The 20,545-nt window shown below is 36.6% G+C and overlaps 1 protein-coding gene across 1 annotated transcript in view; it reads right to left on the bottom strand.

The window, feature by feature from the left end:
- Nucleotides 1–20,545, bottom strand: part of LOC146162625 (E3 ubiquitin-protein ligase UBR5-like) — a 55,739-nt gene that overhangs the window by 27,797 nt on the left and 7,397 nt on the right. The window contains exons 11-34 of the mRNA XM_083385250.1: nt 20,020–20,132; nt 18,472–18,658; nt 18,028–18,067; nt 16,979–17,147; nt 16,367–16,429; nt 16,187–16,303; nt 15,714–15,873; nt 15,068–15,153; nt 14,712–14,863; nt 13,922–14,060; nt 12,916–13,078; nt 11,813–11,984; nt 10,862–10,934; nt 10,095–10,206; nt 8,907–9,123; nt 8,128–8,264; nt 7,320–7,444; nt 6,616–6,707; nt 5,775–5,946; nt 4,447–4,613; nt 3,572–3,756; nt 2,164–2,432; nt 1,373–1,542; nt 143–224 (exon numbers count right to left, since the gene is read on the bottom strand). Of these exons, the coding sequence (XP_083241376.1) occupies nt 143–224; nt 1,373–1,542; nt 2,164–2,432; nt 3,572–3,756; nt 4,447–4,613; nt 5,775–5,946; nt 6,616–6,707; nt 7,320–7,444; nt 8,128–8,264; nt 8,907–9,123; nt 10,095–10,206; nt 10,862–10,934; nt 11,813–11,984; nt 12,916–13,078; nt 13,922–14,060; nt 14,712–14,863; nt 15,068–15,153; nt 15,714–15,873; nt 16,187–16,303; nt 16,367–16,429; nt 16,979–17,147; nt 18,028–18,067; nt 18,472–18,658; nt 20,020–20,132 (3,362 nt within the window). The remainder of the gene's footprint in view (nt 1–142; nt 225–1,372; nt 1,543–2,163; nt 2,433–3,571; nt 3,757–4,446; nt 4,614–5,774; nt 5,947–6,615; nt 6,708–7,319; nt 7,445–8,127; nt 8,265–8,906; nt 9,124–10,094; nt 10,207–10,861; nt 10,935–11,812; nt 11,985–12,915; nt 13,079–13,921; nt 14,061–14,711; nt 14,864–15,067; nt 15,154–15,713; nt 15,874–16,186; nt 16,304–16,366; nt 16,430–16,978; nt 17,148–18,027; nt 18,068–18,471; nt 18,659–20,019; nt 20,133–20,545) is intronic.

Raw genomic sequence — 20,545 nt, 5'->3', positions numbered from 1 at the left:
GGATGTTTAAAGTACATCCCCAAGTCCTAAATAAACTTCAGCAATCAACCACAATAACGCTGTTAATACTAGTAACCGGTAGCCAACAAGGTCTCGAAAACTGTAGCAAGCAAAAAGCATTAAATGAAAGCCAAGGACTTACTGATTTGCCGGGTTCGGTTCCACTGAGGCCTGAAGTTCCTGGTCGGCCAGATGGGTCGTCGTCGTCGTCAGAGGGCGCACTTCTGCAACGTAATCATTCGAAATATTATTTCACAATACGTCTGTTGATCACATGTGAAAGAATCGGCTAATTTTTAATTAAAGAATCGGCTAATTTTTAATTAAAGAATCGGCTAGTTTTTAAGAGAGGCGGGTTATACTTTTTTAATTTATTTTAAATTTCACAAATTTAAAAGCAAATAAGTTTTGTGTCTTGGAAGTGGATTTTTCAAATATTTTCTCAAATTTCGATTTAAAATACCCACTTATTATTTTAAGGCTGACGACAAGTGAAACAATGTTTAGCACGAAATAATTCCATCGTTTCGTCTATAGATGAAAGTTTTAAAGCTGAATAATTAAATTGCATGACTGAAAACTGGCTTGGACTTCGCAACTGAAACACGCCGTTTAACAAAGTAGCATTCCAGGAAATCGAAAAAAAAGTCGGAAGTTTTAGTCATTGATGTCATTTTTTTAAATAGAATATAAAGTCGGTTTATTTCAGCATTTAACGCTTTTTAAGTAAGTCGGCTTAGATTTGATGAAACGCACAGAAAAAAACACTAAGAAAATCGTGATACTACGTTTTTCTTTGCAGTTTCTCAAAAATGGAGGCTCGAACCCCCGAAAAATTAAAAAAAATATTTTGTGGAGTTTTTCGAAATTGCTTTTAAGGTCGTTAACAAGTCAAACAATGATTAAACTGTTTCTAACGGGTATAGCAATATTAATCAAAAGCAGCTCTTCTGATAATTGTATTTGCTAACCAACGTTTCGTCAACCTATGGCTTTCGTCAGGGTTGTTTGCTTTATATATCAAATAATGTTTACAAGCATTCTTAAACCGTTTATAAAAACAGATAAAACATAGAATCATTTCTTAAATTTTTACAGAAACATATATTTCGCCCAATAACGAAATTTGTTTCATTCCAATTAAGAAACTGATGATGCCTTATTAGGCGAAATATATATTTCTGTTAAAATTTAAGGAATGATTTTATGTTTTATCTGTTTTTATAAACAGCTTAAGATTATCTGCTACGAAAACCAGAATCTTTCTTTTCATTTTCTTGTCTGCGGGAGATTTCTTACTACCCAACGGGAGATTTCTTACTACCTAAGTGTTTCAGCTTGTTTACAAGCAAATCATTACGATTTTTCCTACCTGGGTGGGAAGGGTTGTCTGGAGAATGCTGCGGTGCTCCCGTGGACAACATCCGCGTTGGATGCGAGGAGTTGGAAGGAGGTGGTGGGACGAGCGACTCCCATCCTTACCGGAGCGATCAGGGACTCTGCAAGCTCGCACAACTCCTCGATAGCGATCGGAGTAAGCGCCTGGAGGAAACGAGGAAGAATGAGATAAGGAAGAAGAAGAGGAGGTTTCGCTGGATTGCCTCACATATTTGAAAGAAATTCAAAGCCATAATATTCGATAAAATCGACATTTCGCAATTTACAGACGTTTCAGCAATAGCTCATGACATCATCAGTGGCACTCTGTAAATTGCGAAATGTCGATTTTATCGAATATTATAGCTTTGATATTTTTATTGAAATTACTCAAAAAAAACTAGTATTGTGTTCTAAATTCAAAGACCTTTTAAAGAAAATTTATAGGTTGGTTGCCAAGGGAAATGCGCACACATGGGAAAAGTTTAAGAACTTTTATTAAAAAAAAAATTAAATTCCAATTATCATAGTCGTAGAAATCAAGTTGGTCAGATCTTTTGAGTAATGACATAACCATTGAAATAATATAGTTGTACTTGATAATAAATTGCAAAGCCAAAAAGTTAGTAGAACAACAAGATGTCTACTTACTCGACCTTTTTGGCTTTTAAAGTCATTATCAAGCTACATTACAGATCCGTGCATACTGCATACATAGTGTACCCCAAGTATAGTTCTACTTTCTTCTGAATCAAATAGCCGTTGTAATAATAAAGTGCGACTTACCAGAAACGCCCTGGCGCACTTGCTGGTGGGCTGGTTGTAGAAGCTAGACTTCGCTGACATGCGATCTGGCGTGGACTGGGCGGTCAGGATTACGTATACTCGGATTACGGATCGCAGAAAGCGGCGAGCTACCAGGACGCCTTCTGTCCTCGCCGACCCCTTGTTGAGCTGTACTGTGTGGATCAGGGTCTCCAATAGTTTGTCGAGATACTCGTAGCTGGCGCATTTCACCAGCAGAGTGTGGGTGAACTGGTCAAGACGAGCCGTGCCTATGAAAAAAGCGGTATTCACGTGCGTTTATTACATATGAAAAATCAGTTCTGAAAAATTAAATGCATGCCGGTTAAGTATCTTTACATAAATACATATGAAACTAGTAAAGTGTATCGCTTTTATTTTTAAATACGTTTAACATCATAGTTGCGTCGCCACGTTTTTAAAGGTATACATGTGCGCCAGGAGGTTAAATAGTTTTTTACCAGCAGGATGTGGTTGAACTGTTTTAGACGGGCCGTGCCTAGAAAATCAGTTTTCACGTGCGTTTATTACATATGAAAAATCAGTTTAAGTAAATTGTTTTTTACCGTAATTGCGTGCACGTTAACTCTCTGAGTTCACAATGTTTTCTTTTTAAATTGATTTTAAGGTTGATTTTAAAACACGTTAAAGGGTTTAGCAAAGCGTTTTGAGAAAATAAGATAGACTTATTTAGTTTTTATACACCAGAACGTTCAAGGGGTTTTAGGCGACTTTTTAAGTGAACTGTGTTTTAGGTTAACAACAAGGTTTGTGTGAACTGGATAAAGAAACATATATAAATATAAGGTTCTTACAGTGAACTAGTTCATTGTTTTTATTAAATTTTAAAAACGTTAAGAAGTAGAAAGCTACCTTAAGAAAACATTAAATTGCTTTTTAATGCGTATATTTTTGGTTACCAAAAAAATCTTATTAGACAACTCCCTTGCCACATTAAAACGAAATTCAGCTTGACTTATTAAAGATGTGCAATTACCATAATATGAAAGGCGAAGCCACATTAGATCGAACATAACTCTATGCATTCACAAATAATCGAAAGAAGTGAATTAAAATGTAAAATAGTCAAAATCGTCAATAGGGTAATTTAGGTAAACCAATTTCCAAGGCATGTTATTATGCTGTTTGGTTAAGCAAACACAGTGTACTTAACAAATATCGCCTCGCCTGGTAACTGATGATATTTATCAGAATTATCTGGCCAATATCACGTCGGTCAGTTTGAGTGAAAAAAAGCATTTTTACCTAAAACGGCATCAACAGTATTCGAGTTCGGAAAAATCAAATGCGTATTTTTCTTAGAAAAAAAGTAAACTACACAAACAATCGCTGTTTAAAATTTTTTTCAAAAAAAATCCTGATTTCTCACCCGATTGTTGTCGAAGAAGTTGTTCGTCCTCCGGAAGAAGAGGAACCGTGGTGGGAGTCCCGTTCCTCGCATCCAAGCGGGAGCTCATGGACAGCTCATCCCTCCTCCCTTCACTCCCAGTGAGGACCAGGGATCGTACAGACTTCCAGTCGCCTAGCAACAGGAGGAGCGCCTCGCGACAGAATCTAGAGGAAATCGATTTGAAGGTAGACATTGTAGTCAGATAAATATATATTAATATATAGGTTATCTTTATGGAATCCAAAACCATTGGCAGCAGGTTTCTGCTTGTCAATCACTGTTCCGCTGACGCGTATGTTAAACAATAAAACTAAAAGTTTAAAACCATAGTGAAATCAGGATCAGACATTTTTTGAAAGGAATATATATTTCGCATATACTGGCATCGTCAGTTCCTTAATTCGAATGAGGAACTGACGATGCCAGTATAGGCGAAATATATATTCCAAAAAAACGTCTGATCCTGATTTCACTATGGTTTTAAACTTTTAGTTTTATTGTTTGAATATATATTAAAAATACTTGAGTTCATCGTAAAGGTTTTTTTACCAGTTTCAGTGAGAATTAAGGTTTTAATTGAAGTAACTGTTTTATTAGGAATCGAAATATAATATTTTACAAACTACATAAACTGCTTGAAATTAAAACGATTAAACAAAAAATAAAACGATTAAAAAGCATCGATCCCGCTTCTAGTTTTTTATCAGTGAAATATCTTATGCAATTAAAAAAATACCGTCAAATGAATCCATGTGGGCTAATAGCCAACAGTTGTAAGAACCCATGTTTCCAGCATCGAAGACTAGTGCTCTCGGTACATTGAATAGTGAAAGAAGGTTAAAACTTTTCCGTACCTTGGAGGGTGTAGGTCGTGTTCGGGCATGTCTTGGTCGCCACCTTGTGTCGGCTCTTTGCCGCTCGGTCTGGGCACTCGGTGGGGTCGCGCGCCAGGAGCCGACATTCTGGCCGTACGGGGGCGCCATTGCCTCTGCTCCTCGACCTGACGAGCGACGGTCTGGATCTGAAAAAATAAAAACGTTAAAAAAATTAAAAACAAGGCCTGGATCTGAAAAAAAAATCATAATAAAATATAAAAAATGGTCTGGATTTGAAAAAATAAATTAATTATTAAAAAATAAAAATAAAACAACGGTCTGGATTTAAAAAATTAAATAAAAACAGTCTGAATCTGAAACGTGGGCGAGTGGTTAAGTATGAAACTACAAATATCGGGTAATTTTCCCCCAAGCAGTTACTCTTCGAAGTGCACAAACAGATTAACCGTGCAAACATTTGTGAATGGTGTCATTTATGTGCAAGGTAGCTTATGTCATTTATCAATGTTAATAAGCCGAAAGTGCCCCGACTATGTTTCGCTTTTCCGCGACATCTTCTGTGCGAACTTCCAAGAGATATTCGGCTTTAAAAAGAGGAAGTATGGAAATATGGCGATGCACAATAGTAAATGATCGTCAGCTGCATGAGAGCTTTCATATTACAATTTGTTTTCCTTATGCTTTCGCTATTTTAAAATTCAAAAAATCGTTTTGCAGAATAAAGACATTCTAGATCTGAATCAAGTTAACATATAGGTAAGTCTGACGTGTTGTGTTGAAACCGAAATTTTACAGATGTATTTGTAAAACAAAACATTAAATATTATGGAAACGCAAATAAGGAAAACCTCCATTGATTGGAAAAACATCCTTAACAACTCAGTAGAAGGTATACACAGATGTGTTCAACGCTCACACCTAACTGAAAATGCAAACTATAAAATTAACAAAAATTTTTTTTATTTAAATTTAATTGTAACAGCCAATGCAAAGAAACAAATAAACTTTGCATAGCAACGGGTGGGGTGGGTGGATACAATTTAAACAAGTTACTCAGCCTATTTGTAACAACACTTAAAAAAGATAACGAAAAACTATGAAAAATTAAGAAAATACCTTAAAAATTGCAAATAAATACAACAGGGAGAAAAATCTTGCTCAAAGCATAAAAAAAAAACAGAAAAAAACTCGAAATCTCTGTAATATTCATTTCACGTCTAACATCTCTAATGAACGACTCTCGGCTATTAACCAACCTGGCATTTAGTTGAATTTCATACGATATGGAAATTGGACTTCAAAAAAGTCCACAATGTATAAAACAAACTAAACTTTAAAGATCTTACCAGGAATTGCAGGATGTGCTGTCCACCTGAGTCGCACACCTCGTACAGTTGCGTGAGATGCAGCAAGTTGCGAAGAAGCGCGATACGGTCCGCTGCGTCGCCGGATACCAGGGACTTGCACGCGCACTTTTCCCAACAATCGCAGTAAGCAGTCGGACTCGTGCGCTTCAATCTGGCGAGGTTTGCGTTCGAAGTATTAGTTTTAAGTGTTTACTGTTTAGTTCTTACAGCGTTAAAACTATAATGGATTCCACGCTAAGGTATTTATTAGTGAGCAGGAATCGATTAAGAACACAAAGACTTACACAAGTTGATTGAATATTGTCTGCACTTTCGTTTCGATAAGCTGTTACTCATATTTTAGGTTGCCTAACATACATTCACTATAGGAATTTACAGGAGCTTGTGTATAAATTGAACTACATTAATGACGTAGGTGCCTATTAAAAAAAACTAAGGCATGTAGGTAACAAAACATAATTTACATACAACAATAACTGCCTAAGGTTTGAACACAATTGTGCAAACTACGATTCAAAGGTCTTTTCGCGGCAAAGCTTTTACGTGATAGTGTCAATTTGACTTGGTGTCATTTAACAGGGCGGTCTTTTTGCGGCAAAGGTAATTCCTGATAGTGTCAATTTGAAGTTGTGTCTTATTATTTTCGATGTGCTACTTCAACGTATTTGAGTTATTTTTGTGCATTGTGTTAAGCAAACCGTTTGCAGCTTATTGATTGTTAATGTTTTTTTAACGAAATAGGTAATTCAATTTTGGTGGTGAAACCTGAAACAAAGCATGAGGGAAACAAAAAAAAAACATCTAGCAAGGATGTACTTACTTGCACTCGTGGCCCTTATGGCAGACACGCGCGCACTCGGAACAGCAACACAGTGTTTCCGTCAAACCACATGTCAGGCATTCGAATATATCCTGCAATAATGGAACAATTTTTTGTTTATTTATTTCACTTTAAGAGGAGTTTTGTTGTAACCGTCATGGGAAGATCAATGAACATCCTTAAAACAACAATGTACATAGCGGTTCAAGTTATAATATTATATAGCAATGTTGTAAACAAGTCACTTTGAATTGAGTAAAGTCAAAGCCAGGTTATTTGTAAAATAACCCAAGTCCAAGTCAACTCATAATTAGAGCAAGGCAAGTCCTTGTCATAAAAATTAAGCGTTGACTTATAAAAATTGTTAACTCGTTCAATTATGAGAAATTTACTAACTTGAAAAATTTTATTCGTTCAAAAGATTTATGTCAAGTCGAGTAATTTTGCCCAAAATACTTCGGTCAGGTCAGTGACTTAAGTCAAGTCATTACAACACAGTGCTATACTAATAAGACATACGACATAATAAAATGAAATGCTCCAATAGTGTACACGACGAAGTGCGAACAAAGCCTGTTGAAATAGTTCATAAAACAGTTGAAAGTCCAAATCGCAGAAAAAATGACAATTGGGGCCTAAATTTTAACAACTAAAATTGGATCGCGGACTACAGTTTAAAAAACCTCAGTGTATAGGAAAATTACCTGGTTGATGTGCTGAGCTCCCGTCCAGGTGAAGCTACAGTTGTCGTTGCAGCACAACATGTACAGCGGGTTGTAGTCAGGGTCCGAGTCCTGTGGAAAGATCATCGAAAGCAGACTTTCCTCGGCTATCTTCTGGCTCGCCTGGCCGCCCTCTGTGCGGTAACAATGCATTGTGACGTGGTGAATGGCGGGATTTTGAATAATGCGAATATGACAATACTGAGTGGTAGTCGCCAAATTAGTATCGGTGCCTAACCTATACTTAATTAGCGATTCAGCGCTGTGATTTCTTCCTTGAAAGGTTAATTAAAAAATAATAGGAGGTTTACAACCGAAAATATTTGAATCTTCTAACAGTAAAGAAAATTTTGACGTTAATTAATTACCTAGATTAGAAAACCACATTACAATGTTTCAATTTCATCTACTTTACTTGTTAGAGAAAGCCTTCGTAACCTGTTACTGGTGAAACTAATCGCTAAACATAAAACACAGAATTTGATCAACAAAAAATAAATAAAAATGTACAAGGCTGTGTGTAAGTAATTTTGTATGGCGTGAACGTACAAACGCACGCAGTTATACGGCCTACTGAAAATACTGTTCCTAACATAATACAAAGATAACAGCAGTGCTTTAACCTTGTTTTAGTTCGAATTTAATTAGCATGAGGAATTTCTTCGTACTGCTTGCTCAGAACTTATCTCAATATAACAAACCTACTGGAGTTGGTGAGCAAACCAAATCAAATCAAACTGCGACCGGATTTTAAATCGCGCCCTAAGGGTTAAAAGCAGTGTATAATTACGTGCAAACCAACTGTTCCTACCCATGCTTGATTCCTGTTCCTTTGAAATGTCCAAAGCAGCGTTGAATATGACCAGGGCGGCTACATATGCCCGGTGAGCCACTGCGAACATGAAAGGGGTACAACCTGCAGCATCCCTGGAGTACAAATCGAATAAGGGTTAATACATACAATTCCAATTTTATTATGCGACAGGGCTAATTTGAAATCGTGCCATATTGTAAAAGTGTCGTATTGATGTTGTGTCATTTAAAGGAGCGGTCTTTCTGCGGCTATGCTAATTCGTGATAGTGTCAGTTTGATGTAGTGTCATTTAACGGGTGTCTTTTTGGGGCTATGCTAATTCGTCGGTAGTGTCAATTTGTCAAAGTGTCGTATTGATGTTGTGTCATTTACCAGGAAGGACTTTTTGCGACAAGGCTAATTCGTGATAGTGTCAGTTTGATGTAGTTTCATTTACCGGGGTTCTTTTGGGGGCTATGCTAATTCGTGATAGTGTCAATTTGTCAAAGTGTCGTATGGATGTCGTGTCAATTAACAGGGCAGTCTTTTTAAATGTTAAATTGTAGGAGTGTCAGTTTGAAGTAGTGTTATTTAATGGGGCGGCATTTTGCTGCAATGCTAATTCATGATAGTGCAAATTTGTCAAAGTGTTGTGATTATGCAGTGTCAATTCACAAAATGCGGCCTTTCTGCGCTGCAATGCATGTTATCCCCCGAGTATATACAAAAACCTAATACGCTACATACAAATACGCTGTATCAAACACGCCACTCACTTTTGCGTCAGGAGCGTCTTAATTGAAGGTTGCGAGGCTTTGGACTTGCAGATCAGTTCAAGGATGGAAACTGCGTCGTATCGCGTGCCCCTCGCCTTTCCTCCCTCCTTAACCTCCGTCCATTGGGAGGAGGAAGTGGGAGTCGTGGAGGAGGAGTGGCTTCTCCTTGCGCTCTTCTTCTCAGCAGACGACATACTCAGGTTCATGCCTTCCTCTTCTGCGTGGGAGAAAATAATTTTCGTCGAACAACGGACTTGAAGCCAATACCCGATGCCAAGTGGCACTATCGGAGCTCGCCCGATACTTGGGTGATATGGCTGCCGATACGATATCAAATTAATATAGACCTTTTAGCAAAGATATAGATATTCATTATAGTAGATTAACAATTGAAGATAACTCGCCAAGGTAAAGTTTTGACTAAATAATATAAATACCATGAATGTTTGCAATTTCGATTTTATGTGTCTAAACATACAAACTACGTCCTTCGGTATCGCAGTATGTTTTGTCTAAAATATCGAGCATCTGTATCGGAATAAAAAATTAACTACGGGACATTACTTCACGGGGGTTAGGCTTAAGAATGACTATAGCGTGTGGCCTGCTTAATACGTTTCTATTAATTACCTTTCTTTTAATTTAATTACATGAAAAAAAAATAATTTCACTGGAATTGTTCCAAAGTTTGAAAATGTGACAAGAAGATCAACTAACATAATAATGTGATTACTACTATGACCAGTAATTTAATAGTCTATATCAGGGGTTCTTAAACTGGGGTTTATGGACCCATTGGGGGTCCGTAAATTAGTTTTAGGGGGTCCATGAGAGTTTAATTGAAATGTCAGTGTATATTTCACATTAATCATTTTTTCATAGAAGGTAGAAGTTTAATTAAAAACAAAACGGTTTTGCACAGACTGTATTTGGCTTTTATTTCGCTTTCACATTTTTAGACCGAAATCAACAGATTTATGAATTTTAATTGTATTGTGACGTCATTTTATGACGTAATTTTTTGAAAAAAATTGCTTATCGTGGTCCACGTGACTCAAAAAAAATTTTGGGGGTCCGCGATAAAAAAAGTTTAAGAATCCCTGGTCTTTCTAAAAGAAGACTAATTAAATCCTATTTAGTTCAAATGATTTAAATTAGACAAATGTTAAGCGCAGATTTTGTTCGTACCCGACTGTGCGTCCATCGCCTTCATCTCAGGGGGCCAGGGGAGCAGGGGACTTTCAACCTCACCCAGGGCCGAACTGGAAGGGGGATTTTCCCTGCCTGGCCGGCGGGAGGCCTACAAGGGTATGAGCAAAAATGATTATAGTTTTTGAAAGCTGGTCAGTAGATCGTAGATAAAAAAAAGAAAAGTAAAACTTTACAAATAAAAGTTTATGGATACTTCGAGGGGGAAAGTAAACTTCTGAAAGGTCCGCTAAAAACTTAAGTTCATGAGCCAGATACCTCGACTTGAGCGCTGTTTCCAAAAAACTAAAAACATTTTTAAGTAAAGGTAGAGGAAAGATATGTCGACAAATTCAATTTTAGATATTCAGCCTTATTCTTCGCTATCTGTCGAGCTAACAAGTCTACACTTTAACGTGTGAAACTTTAAGACACAATCTTTAAAAAGAGTCACAGTTAAAGTTTAAATTTTATCCAGAATAGGCGTTTAATGTTAGTTTAAAATTTGCAATTGCCTTACTCAAAAAAAATGCCCTTCTCAATTCAACAACGCAAACAACCTTGAAGTTTTAACATACTCTATTTTTTTTGCTTTAGCTATCGAGCGCACACTGTTAGCAAAAAACTATGAATGAAATTCGAACAATCATAAATTTCAGCTTAGTAGGTCAAGGCCCCTAGTTATTCCACTCTGAAAAGTTCGCCAGGTTCCCCTGGAAACTCTCACAGTGAGTTGTTTAGTTTCGCAAATAAAAAACACAACTCACAGAAGCAGAAGTAGACGACGACGATGGGGGCAGTTCCACGCCAGGAGGTTGTGAGGGGATGTACCTTCCAACACTGCAATATACACCAGAAACTTTTCCATGCTCGTCTTAATTGGACATTAAGGTAATTTATTTTAAAACATTATCCTAAACTTTCGCTTTGTGTTCTGGAAAACTATTTAGTGGTTCTCAACCTTTTATGGCTTGCGGCACCCCTTTCAAATAATAAATTGATTGCGGCCAACCCACAAGATTTTTCCGCAGGCAACTTTATAGTATCTCTCAATAAACAGAACTGGAACAATCAACTCTACACAACGTAGGAAGTTATAAATGGTTTATTTCGCTTTAATCTTACACAAAAAGTTGTAAGAGTTAAGCAAAATCAGATTTTTAAAGATTCACAAATATATCTCGGCACCCTTGGGCGTTAGAAATGGCACACCAGGGTGCCGCGGAACCCCGGTTAAGAACAACTGGCTTAAGGTGTTCCGTGGCTTACAGAGGTTGAAAAATACTGATCTATAAGACCAGTTTAACTTAACTTGGTTTGCTATCAGCTCGTTGTCCTTGTTTCAAGTTTATAACATTAGCCTTTTCCAGCACACCCAGCTATAAAACAGAAACCTGGTAGACGCGAGCTTAAAGTCTGATGATTTTTAACCACTTACAAACGTGAAAAATCGGATGCTGACATGCTTTAACACTTTAGGTTAACCAGTAATTTTCTACACACAGCCAAAATGCGTCAGAAATAAATAACGCCATACCAATATAAATAGATTTAGTTCAATGTTGATAAACACAACATTTAAGATTCAATTTAAGCTTTGCCGACATACGGCGGGCGATCGGTAAAATGGGTTTTTCAAAAAAATACAGTGAACCATCCGAATTCTAATAATACATTCAAATGTGTCTCTAAACGTGAAATCATGATCAAATGCTCACCTTTGAATCGGCATTTCGGCCGCACTCGCTCCAATGTGCCCTCTAGTGACGGTTGAAAGTACGTTGGCGATAGCGTTGACCGCGTGGGCTCGGTCGTCGTCAGACATAAACACACCAGGCTCGCTGACTGGTGGAGGAGGCAGCGGAGGCAGCGGAGGTGCTTTCGATGCGGCTGTTGACGAAGCGGAATAGATTGCTTAAAGAGAAGTGGAATGATAACTAAGCGACGGATATACTTTGCTGCAGAGAAGTGGAATGATAACTAAGCGACGGATATACTTTGCTGCAGAGAAGTGGAATGATAACTAAGCGACGGATGTACTTTGCTGCAGAGAAGTGGAATGATAACTAAGCGACGAATATACTTTGCTGCAGGGTTGCCACGCAATTTTATTGACTTGTTTAATAAAATTAGTCCGATTTTAAAGACTTTTTTAAATTGGTTCGCTTAACGTTTTTTGAATATAATTCTAAAACAAAACAGTATGAATGTCACTGTCAACTCAACAACAAATATATCAAAAAAATTGTTTTTACAGCGGCTTTTTCTAATAACATAACTTAAGTTAGACATAAAATAAATCCCAATGCTATTGACAGACTTTGGAGAAAACATAGGATTTTTCAAATACTTTTCACACGCAAAATCAATTCAAAGACACTCAAAGACTTGGTGTGCCGATTTATTCTACATGGAATAATCATCAGCCTAGTACAGTGGTTCTCAACCTTTTTTCTTTCGTGGCCCATTTGTGTTGCAAAAAAATTCTGTGGCCGTATAGTTTTTTTTTAAGAAAAAACTGTAAAATAGGTTTAGAATAAAACACAGCAGAACATATTTCGAAACAGATTATTATTCAACCATGCATTAGTGAGATACTTGCGGCTGAACAATAAATTTACATTCCTTTTTAATTCCTCCCCAAGCCATTATTTCTGTAAAATTTAAATATAATGACACAAATGAAACTAAATCTAGCTTTTTGTAAATTGGTCTGTGGCCCACCTCAAACGTTATTATGGCCCACCATGAGTCATTGCCCACTGGTTGAGAACCGCTGGTCTAGTACTCTAACCCTGGTGAGGTAAATAATGATGCTTACCAGAGGATACAGACGTTGGTGCGTTGTCGAAGTACTTGGGCTTGGTCCTTGCCTCTTTTTCCTTCTCGTCTTCTTTTTGTTCCTTGTTGGACGAAGGAATGCTCATCTCGATGCACATGTGAAGCAAGTTTCGCTGGCCATCACACCGCTCCGTAAGCAGGCTCTGCAAATCAAACAGGCGACACTTTTAAGCTTGGTTAGCGGGGAATGTATTCTGTGGCAAACTCGTTTGTGTGTATCAAAGCGTGCAGATACCCTTTTTTTCCATTCCTCGTTTCTGAATTTATGCTCTCGTGTCAGTGCTACGCTCACAGCTACATATACAACAACAGCGACCTTCAAAAAATAAATCTAAAATTTAGTGGATCTGTGTGTAATGATTTGCAACTTGCATCAGGCGGAGTTTCATTTAAAACATATTATCAAACTTTGGTTTTCTTAAAGCTTGGTGCAAGCCTAGACTACAATGGTGTTCAAACAAGAACAATAAAAGAAATAGTTTAAAGTTATAGAGATCTCTATTATGGCGTATGCCTTATTTGCATGCAACCTACTGGCACAGTATACCTTACAGCCAATTTATCAACGATTTGTCTCCTAAAGCGGTAAGTTTGAATCAAAAACAATTTACCAGGGCGTTAACGTAACATCACAATGATTATTCCATTTTTAGTCGCCTTAAAAAACTAAATTATTAAGGGGAACTTATCTGTTTGTTAAACTAAACGCAATTGCTGACGAAAAAGAATGTCAAAGTTGAATATAATTTTTTTACAAAACATTTTTTACAAAAAATTCAAGAAAAAAACTTTTCATAAAAAAAAATTTTTTACCTTGCAAAAGATGAAGGCCCTGAATATTTTTTTTTAATATTCAAAACAAAAACTAAAAAAGAAATAAAACTTTGAAATTTTTTTACAAATCCATATTTTTTTACGAAACTATTTTTTTTCAAAAAATCCAAGAAAAAAAACCTTTCATACACAAAAAAAACTTTTTTCAATACCTTGCAGAAGATATAGGCCCAGGCTGTCGGGTGCTTCCCCTCAACCCACTTGACAATCGACTCGAATGCGGGGAAGTCCCTCTGCATAACGAGCGGCATGAGAACTTGGTTTTGGAAAGCTAGAACCGTTACTGTGCATCTGGGACAGAAGAGAAAAAAATGATTTTTGATTTCAAATAGACTTTTATAGCAGAACGTGAAGGGAAGTCGGTTAGAAACCACCCGAAAGTTTTTCAATTTTATTTTTTAAGATACTGACAAAGTGAAACAACTGGTGAGACGAAACAGATGGGTGTTCTGCAAGAAATTTATTAGTTTACCTTATGTCATTATGCATTGAAAAAACTATTAGCACGAAGATATCTTGTCAACTTTGCGCATATTTAGCAAATAGTACTTTTTTTTCACGTTGATTTGAAAGTTAGCACGTATTTATCTACCAGTTAAATCAAAGATTGCTAGCATCTGTAGCCACAAAAATCAGCGCGTTTTTTTCAGGATGCATGCAATTGGCTAGAAATCGTTTGGTGTTTTAACTCGGTTTATTTTATTTTTTTTAATTTATTGAACACAAGTGGTGCGCAAAGACAAAAAAAAAGTTAGAGAATCCCTTAATTACACAATATTTTTATATAGCCTTCCAGATTGGATTTGGACCACCTCTACAAACCAAACCACTAGTATACACAAACAAGGCTTTAACTTCACAAAGAAAACCTCTCCAAGATAACATCCCCCCTTCTTCAAATCATTGCTGACAAATAATAGTTTAACAAAAATTGGAGCTTGCCTGTTTCCATGAGGGGACGTTGAGTGGATGCCCATGGCTGATGCTAGCAGGGGGGGTATGTCGGCCCACAGGGGGTCACGAATACCCTCGTTTTCGTCGGCAAGCAGTGGGTAAAGCATTGCATTGTAATCCTGAAGAAGGGTGGGACTGGCCTGGTTGAGAACAAAATTAAAAAATTAGGAGATTGTGCAATAAAGGTTACTTTAAAAAAAATACAGGCTTTACTTTAAAAAATACAAAAAAACAACACATAGCAATCTAATACAAAACGTGAGATAAGTAGCTTAGTTTTATAATAAAATGTTTAAGGAAAACACTTAATTTCAACCAAGCCATTCAAAGAAGAAAGTCCTAACCTGATCGCAGTGAAGCAACTTGCATTTAGGAAGTGAAGGGTTGCTCGATTGTTTACTTCCACTTTGTTCCTTTGAAACTTCCACAGCTGCGAGAAAATGACTATTTTAAGCGTTGGTCTAACTACTTGTAAAATTATATATAAAATCGGAAATGACGTAGTAGGTAACATTTGGTTGGTTTAGAATATATCTTTATTCATTCTAAACACGGTGAAGTACTGATCCTCAATGATTAATATTACCACCGATTTCATGTTGATTCATGTTACCGGCTTCTATATAGGCTTTGGCAAAAATAAGCAAAAAATTGTCTTTTATGTGAAGATAAACGTTAATCAGACTATGTGCGAATTCAAACATAATAGTAACGCAAGAAACAATTTTAAGGTGTGTTTTGTTAATGGTTCTGCTTTGGTGAAATAATTAAGAAGAGGGTGTAAAATTTCCTTAAATTCATTTTTAACTGAGATGCAGTGTTGCAACGTTGAATCATTTCTAACTTCTGCATTTTCTTCGATAAATGTTTCACAACGCGCAACTAAATTTTACCGTGAGAAGGTAGCAAACAATACCAACACACAATGGGAATTCCTGCGCTTTGATTTTGTTCAACACCTTAAAAACACACACAAAGCAAATAACTTACCCATGAAGGACTCTGGGCTTGTGGGAAGAACTTTCTGCACAGGTTGCTTTCCAAGGGACGAGATGTAGCTGACCCTACCTCCTGGTTTGCTCGCAACGGAAACTATACCGGTCGTGGTGGCTGTGATGCAGTGAAGCTGTAACTTCGGGTCGCAGTGGATCTGAGAATATTGCAATGTTTGGGATAATATTTTTTTCTCTACAAAACGCTCGTCTTAAAACCCGTTTTTTTGCGTTTTTTATTTTATTTTATAAACAAACGTTGACTACAGTTTACTTTCATTGTAATCGTTGAATATGATTGATTTGTATTTTTTTTTAATTAGCCATACCAAAGTTTTTTTTGCTGTTAATGATTAAAACACGAAAAAACAAATTTTGGAACTAATTTCGCGCATACTGGGAGGGACCGTGATTTCTGCCAAATTTCAAATTAAGCCGACCGCCAAAATTGACACCTTCAAAAAAACTCACGGTCATCTTCTTGGCTTGTTTCTGGATGCAATCGACAACGTGAGGCGACGAGGGCTTGACAACTACGATGTCGTCCTTGTGGAGCAATCGGCAGGAGTTGAGTAGCGAAGAGGCGCTGTCACTAGCACCTACGCCACCCCCACTACCACCACTGCTACTACTACTGCTGCTGGCGCCAATGTTGCTATCTTTCTGCTTTGAATCGTCGCCGGAAAAGTCAACTGCCACTATACTTCCGTCGATCTGCGAACAAAAAGGGCGCATTTAAAATCAGGATGCTGCTTTTGAACATAACGCTTTGAAGTTGTGTTATAAGATGTTAGAGCAGTGTTGTCAAACATGGGTCCGTGGAAAGGCTTAAAGCGATCCACAGAATATTTTTTTTAGAATGATAAATTATATTAGTCGGAATAATACCTTTTTACTACATTTTATTTATAATTTTTAATGAATCTTTGAACAACTGGCGTCCATTAACTTTAGAATTTCTAAAATGGTGCTAAAACAACTAGCAACTTATATTGCTGGCTTTTCTGATCAAAAACTAACTCTACCATGTGATAAAGTAATTTAAGATAAAGGAGCAATTAAATTTTAAAAAGGACCAATTAAAAACGAGTAACTGCGTTACGATTTCGACTGGAAAGAGGGCAAGTATAACGGAAAATTTCCATCAGTTACATCAGCGGTTTACAACCTTGGTTCCATTCTCTGATGAAGGTATCTTGTATAGATATGCTTAAACCTCGGATAATACAAATAGTACCAGAAGAACTTCTTTTCAGTAGATACCTTTGTTACTTTTCCGACGGACACGGATCGAACATCTTCGATGAAGACAACCTCTTTTAGATCCCATTCTTCCTCCTTTGAATCCTCATCTTCGTTTGTTTTGTCGTCCTCGTCGGATTCTCGCTTCCTCTTCTGTGGTTTGGAGGACTCGGACAACGATTTTTCATCGCTACGAAAAAAAAATTGGGGGGGGGGCAACTTAAACTATTTTACCATTTAATTTGGTACTTTATGCACCGAGCTGTAATGTACCTTGATAATAATGAATTCTAATGCCTAAAAGGTCGAGTAGATCGACATCATGTTGATGAAGACGTTTCAAGACATAAACTGAAGATGATACAAGTGCGTATCGAAACATATTATTCAGCGATTTTTCTTCGCTGTGATTTAATAACAATACTTATTGGAGGGGGCTTAAATAATTATATGCGCGGATCTGTAATGTAGCTTGATAATAAATGGCAAAGCCAAAAAGGTGAAGTAGATCGACATAATTTTGATTAAGACGTTTCAATACGAACTTGTATCATCTTCAGTTAATGTATCGTAACGCGTGTAACAAACGAAATACATTGGCCACTTTTTTACAGTTTAAATCGACTACTTTTGTGAGGCAATTGGATGCTTTGTCCAACTTTGGGGTAACGGCCTTAAAAGAATACTGCCATTTAGCATTTTCTGTAACCTATAGTCACGATTGTAATTCTACAGTTATAGTCGAAATAGTCACGACGGTCTACAACAGTTATAAAGGAGAGGCATTTTTGCTTTTTCACTTTCGTAAAATACTGTTACCTGCTTAGTCAAGTTTCTATTTCTTATTTTAATTAATATACTGTTGCTGCCAAGCGTTTGTATCAAATGAAAAATTGCTCTTTCGGCAAATATTAAATGCGCCGAAGTTTCGATAGAAGGTTGCCTGTATAGGTTGTCCAAACGTCGGCGAATTTAATATTTTATTTCTTAAGATAAAAACTGACATAGTAAAGATGTGTTAGAACAGTATTTTTTCAGTACGATAGCTTCATGTAAAAACAATTTCTTACCTGCTAACACCGGATTGCATCTGTTGTGAAGGGTCGGTCCCTACAATGATAAAAAAAGTGTAAGAGATGCACTAATAGTTTTCATTTAAGAACAATATCTTTAATACGCAAAATATTTTTAAAGTTTTGTTGAATTGATTGTATTTCGCACATACGCCATCATTTAGCCGAGTTCGTTTTTTTTTCAAAAAGTCAAAAAATCAAAAATCGTGTAAGCTATTTAAAAATTCAGATTGGGGATCTGATTCTGAACTCGTATATCTTGGACCTCTAGGTGCTTTTACTTAAAAAAATATGCCTTAAAAAAACTATTTCAAGAAACCAAAAAAAAAACTGAAAAAAAAAAACTGAAAAAATAGGTATTTCCGGGTAAATCGCACACTTTCATATACTATACGCTCCTCTTTTTTAAATATTTTTCCGAGCAAATCTTACAAAACCCACCTTTATCTTGAGTTTCCTTAAGGTGTTCCTTCCCGTTGATAATCTGGAAGCGACAAGACTTCTCCAAGTTCCAGGCGGACTCTAGTAGCTTCCCTACCTTGGGAGTTCCGCTTGAGATATTGACAGCGATGGTTCCCGCTTGGTAGATTGGAAAGTGGCGAAGACAGACCGTGCTACCAACCACAGGCTGAATAAGGAGCAACATCAGCATTATTTTCACTTTTTTGTGTGGTCGTAACATTATCAATTAACCATATATACGTGAAAACTTTGAAGGCGACAGCTATCATTTGAACCTCGTTTTTAAATATTTCCACGAAACCCGTAAATTGGTGAGAAAAAATTAATTTTATATATTCTTTTTTTTTCAATGGAAAGTATAAACAGGCTGAATAAGGAAGAAAATCAGAATTATTTTTCAAACTTTTTTGAAAAGTGACGAAAAAATGTTGACTTAACAAGCCCACCGCTTCTTGCCAACCTTGATGGGGACAAAACGGTCTCGTGTTTATGCTAAGCTACACGCAGCAGATAACATCGCCCTACTACAAGCGCTTGATGAAAGTTTCGGCAAAGTTAATATTTTCACGCCTCCTTGCCTTTTGATATACAATTTGAAACTTGCGCCAGGGGATTTCTTCCACCCTGTTTAATCAGCTATCATTTTAACCTCGTTTATATATATTCCCACAAATCTTTTTTTATGTTTGCAAATCTACGCCATATTTGAACCCCTTTCGCATCAAAGGCATAAGTTAAGTGGGGAAGTTTTCGGCCCATATCTGTTTTTGCTTGCAGAAGCAAGTTAAGGAAAATGAAACACAAAATATATAATATAAAGTACACAATACAAAATATTAAAAAAAAAATTAAAAAAAAAAAAAAATTAAAGTAAAGTAAAGTCAAAATTGAAAATAAACACTAAGCCCTGAAAATATACCCCCTGACAAAATATACAACAACCGCACCCCCGTCTAGTTTTACGTTTGTTTTTACTGGCAAGTGGCGACCCAAAGACACGTTTTCTATTAGCAAACCCAAATTATGGCTTAATAACCGAAAACAATCTTTAAATATGTTTGAGTTTCAACAAATTGGTTTCTACTGGAAAACATACGGGCGCAAATATTGACCAAAATAATAATGAGTATCAGTATCGTCAAACTTGCTTTGTGAAATCACAGTCTACACATTTGTATTTAGCAACTTTGAGGTGACAGCTTCAGTTTTAAAACTCAGTTTAAATTGATACTACAGAAACTGTGGCAAAATAGAAACTACAAAAACGAATTTAAAAAAATAGAAAAACGCACATGTAAATAGCTTTTCAAAATATAATTTGTTCCATCAGGAAACGATTGAATTATTAACCGTAACGTCACTCTAACTTCGTTTACACCAGAAGAGCGATTTCTATCTATGAAACAGTATTGTTGAAACTTTAACGTTTATAAATCTTGTTTTTCAACATAGTAAAATTCCTAACAGAAACGTTTATAAATCATGTTTTCAACATAGTAAAATTCCTAACAGAAACTTATGCTTCACCTCAGATTTAGTTCCGTTGTCCTTGCATAGGTTCTGCAGCAAAGAATTCTGAGCTTTTTCCAGAAGTTTCTTGCGCTGGTTGAATGGGGGAACCCCCCACCAGTAGATGTTTCCTGAGAAAGGGAATCGTTAAAATTCTAAATGGTCAAAAGTCGTGACAAGATTATTACTTCACATCAGTGGTTGGTAAACTTTGGGCCGCGGCCAAAATGTGGGCCTTTGAGCCATTTTTAGCGGAACGCGGGCAGTTATTTTTTATTTCAGTCTATCATGTAGTTGTAGGCCGCATTAATTTTAGCTCACACATTATTACGGGTATAATAAAACGCCCTTTATTGGCTTTCAAGTTAATCTAAAAAATTGCATCACCTTCAATCAGGACAGTTATTCAGGGATTTTTTTTAATATTTATTTTTTTAATATTGTTAAGTTATCTAAATTGTGTATTAATTGTTAAAGTTTTCTATGTTTTTCGTTTCTCTCATGCGGTTTAGTTTATGTGTTGGGCTCATGTAACTTTATTCTT

Source organism: Ascidiella aspersa, chromosome 3 (genome assembly GCF_963924565.1).
Source record: "Ascidiella aspersa chromosome 3, kaAscAspe10.2, whole genome shotgun sequence".
In the NCBI taxonomy this organism is placed as follows: Eukaryota; Metazoa; Chordata; class Ascidiacea; order Phlebobranchia; family Ascidiidae; genus Ascidiella; species Ascidiella aspersa.
The sequence above is the reverse complement of the archived record's forward strand: the minus strand, read 5'-3'. Positions and strand labels throughout refer to the sequence as shown.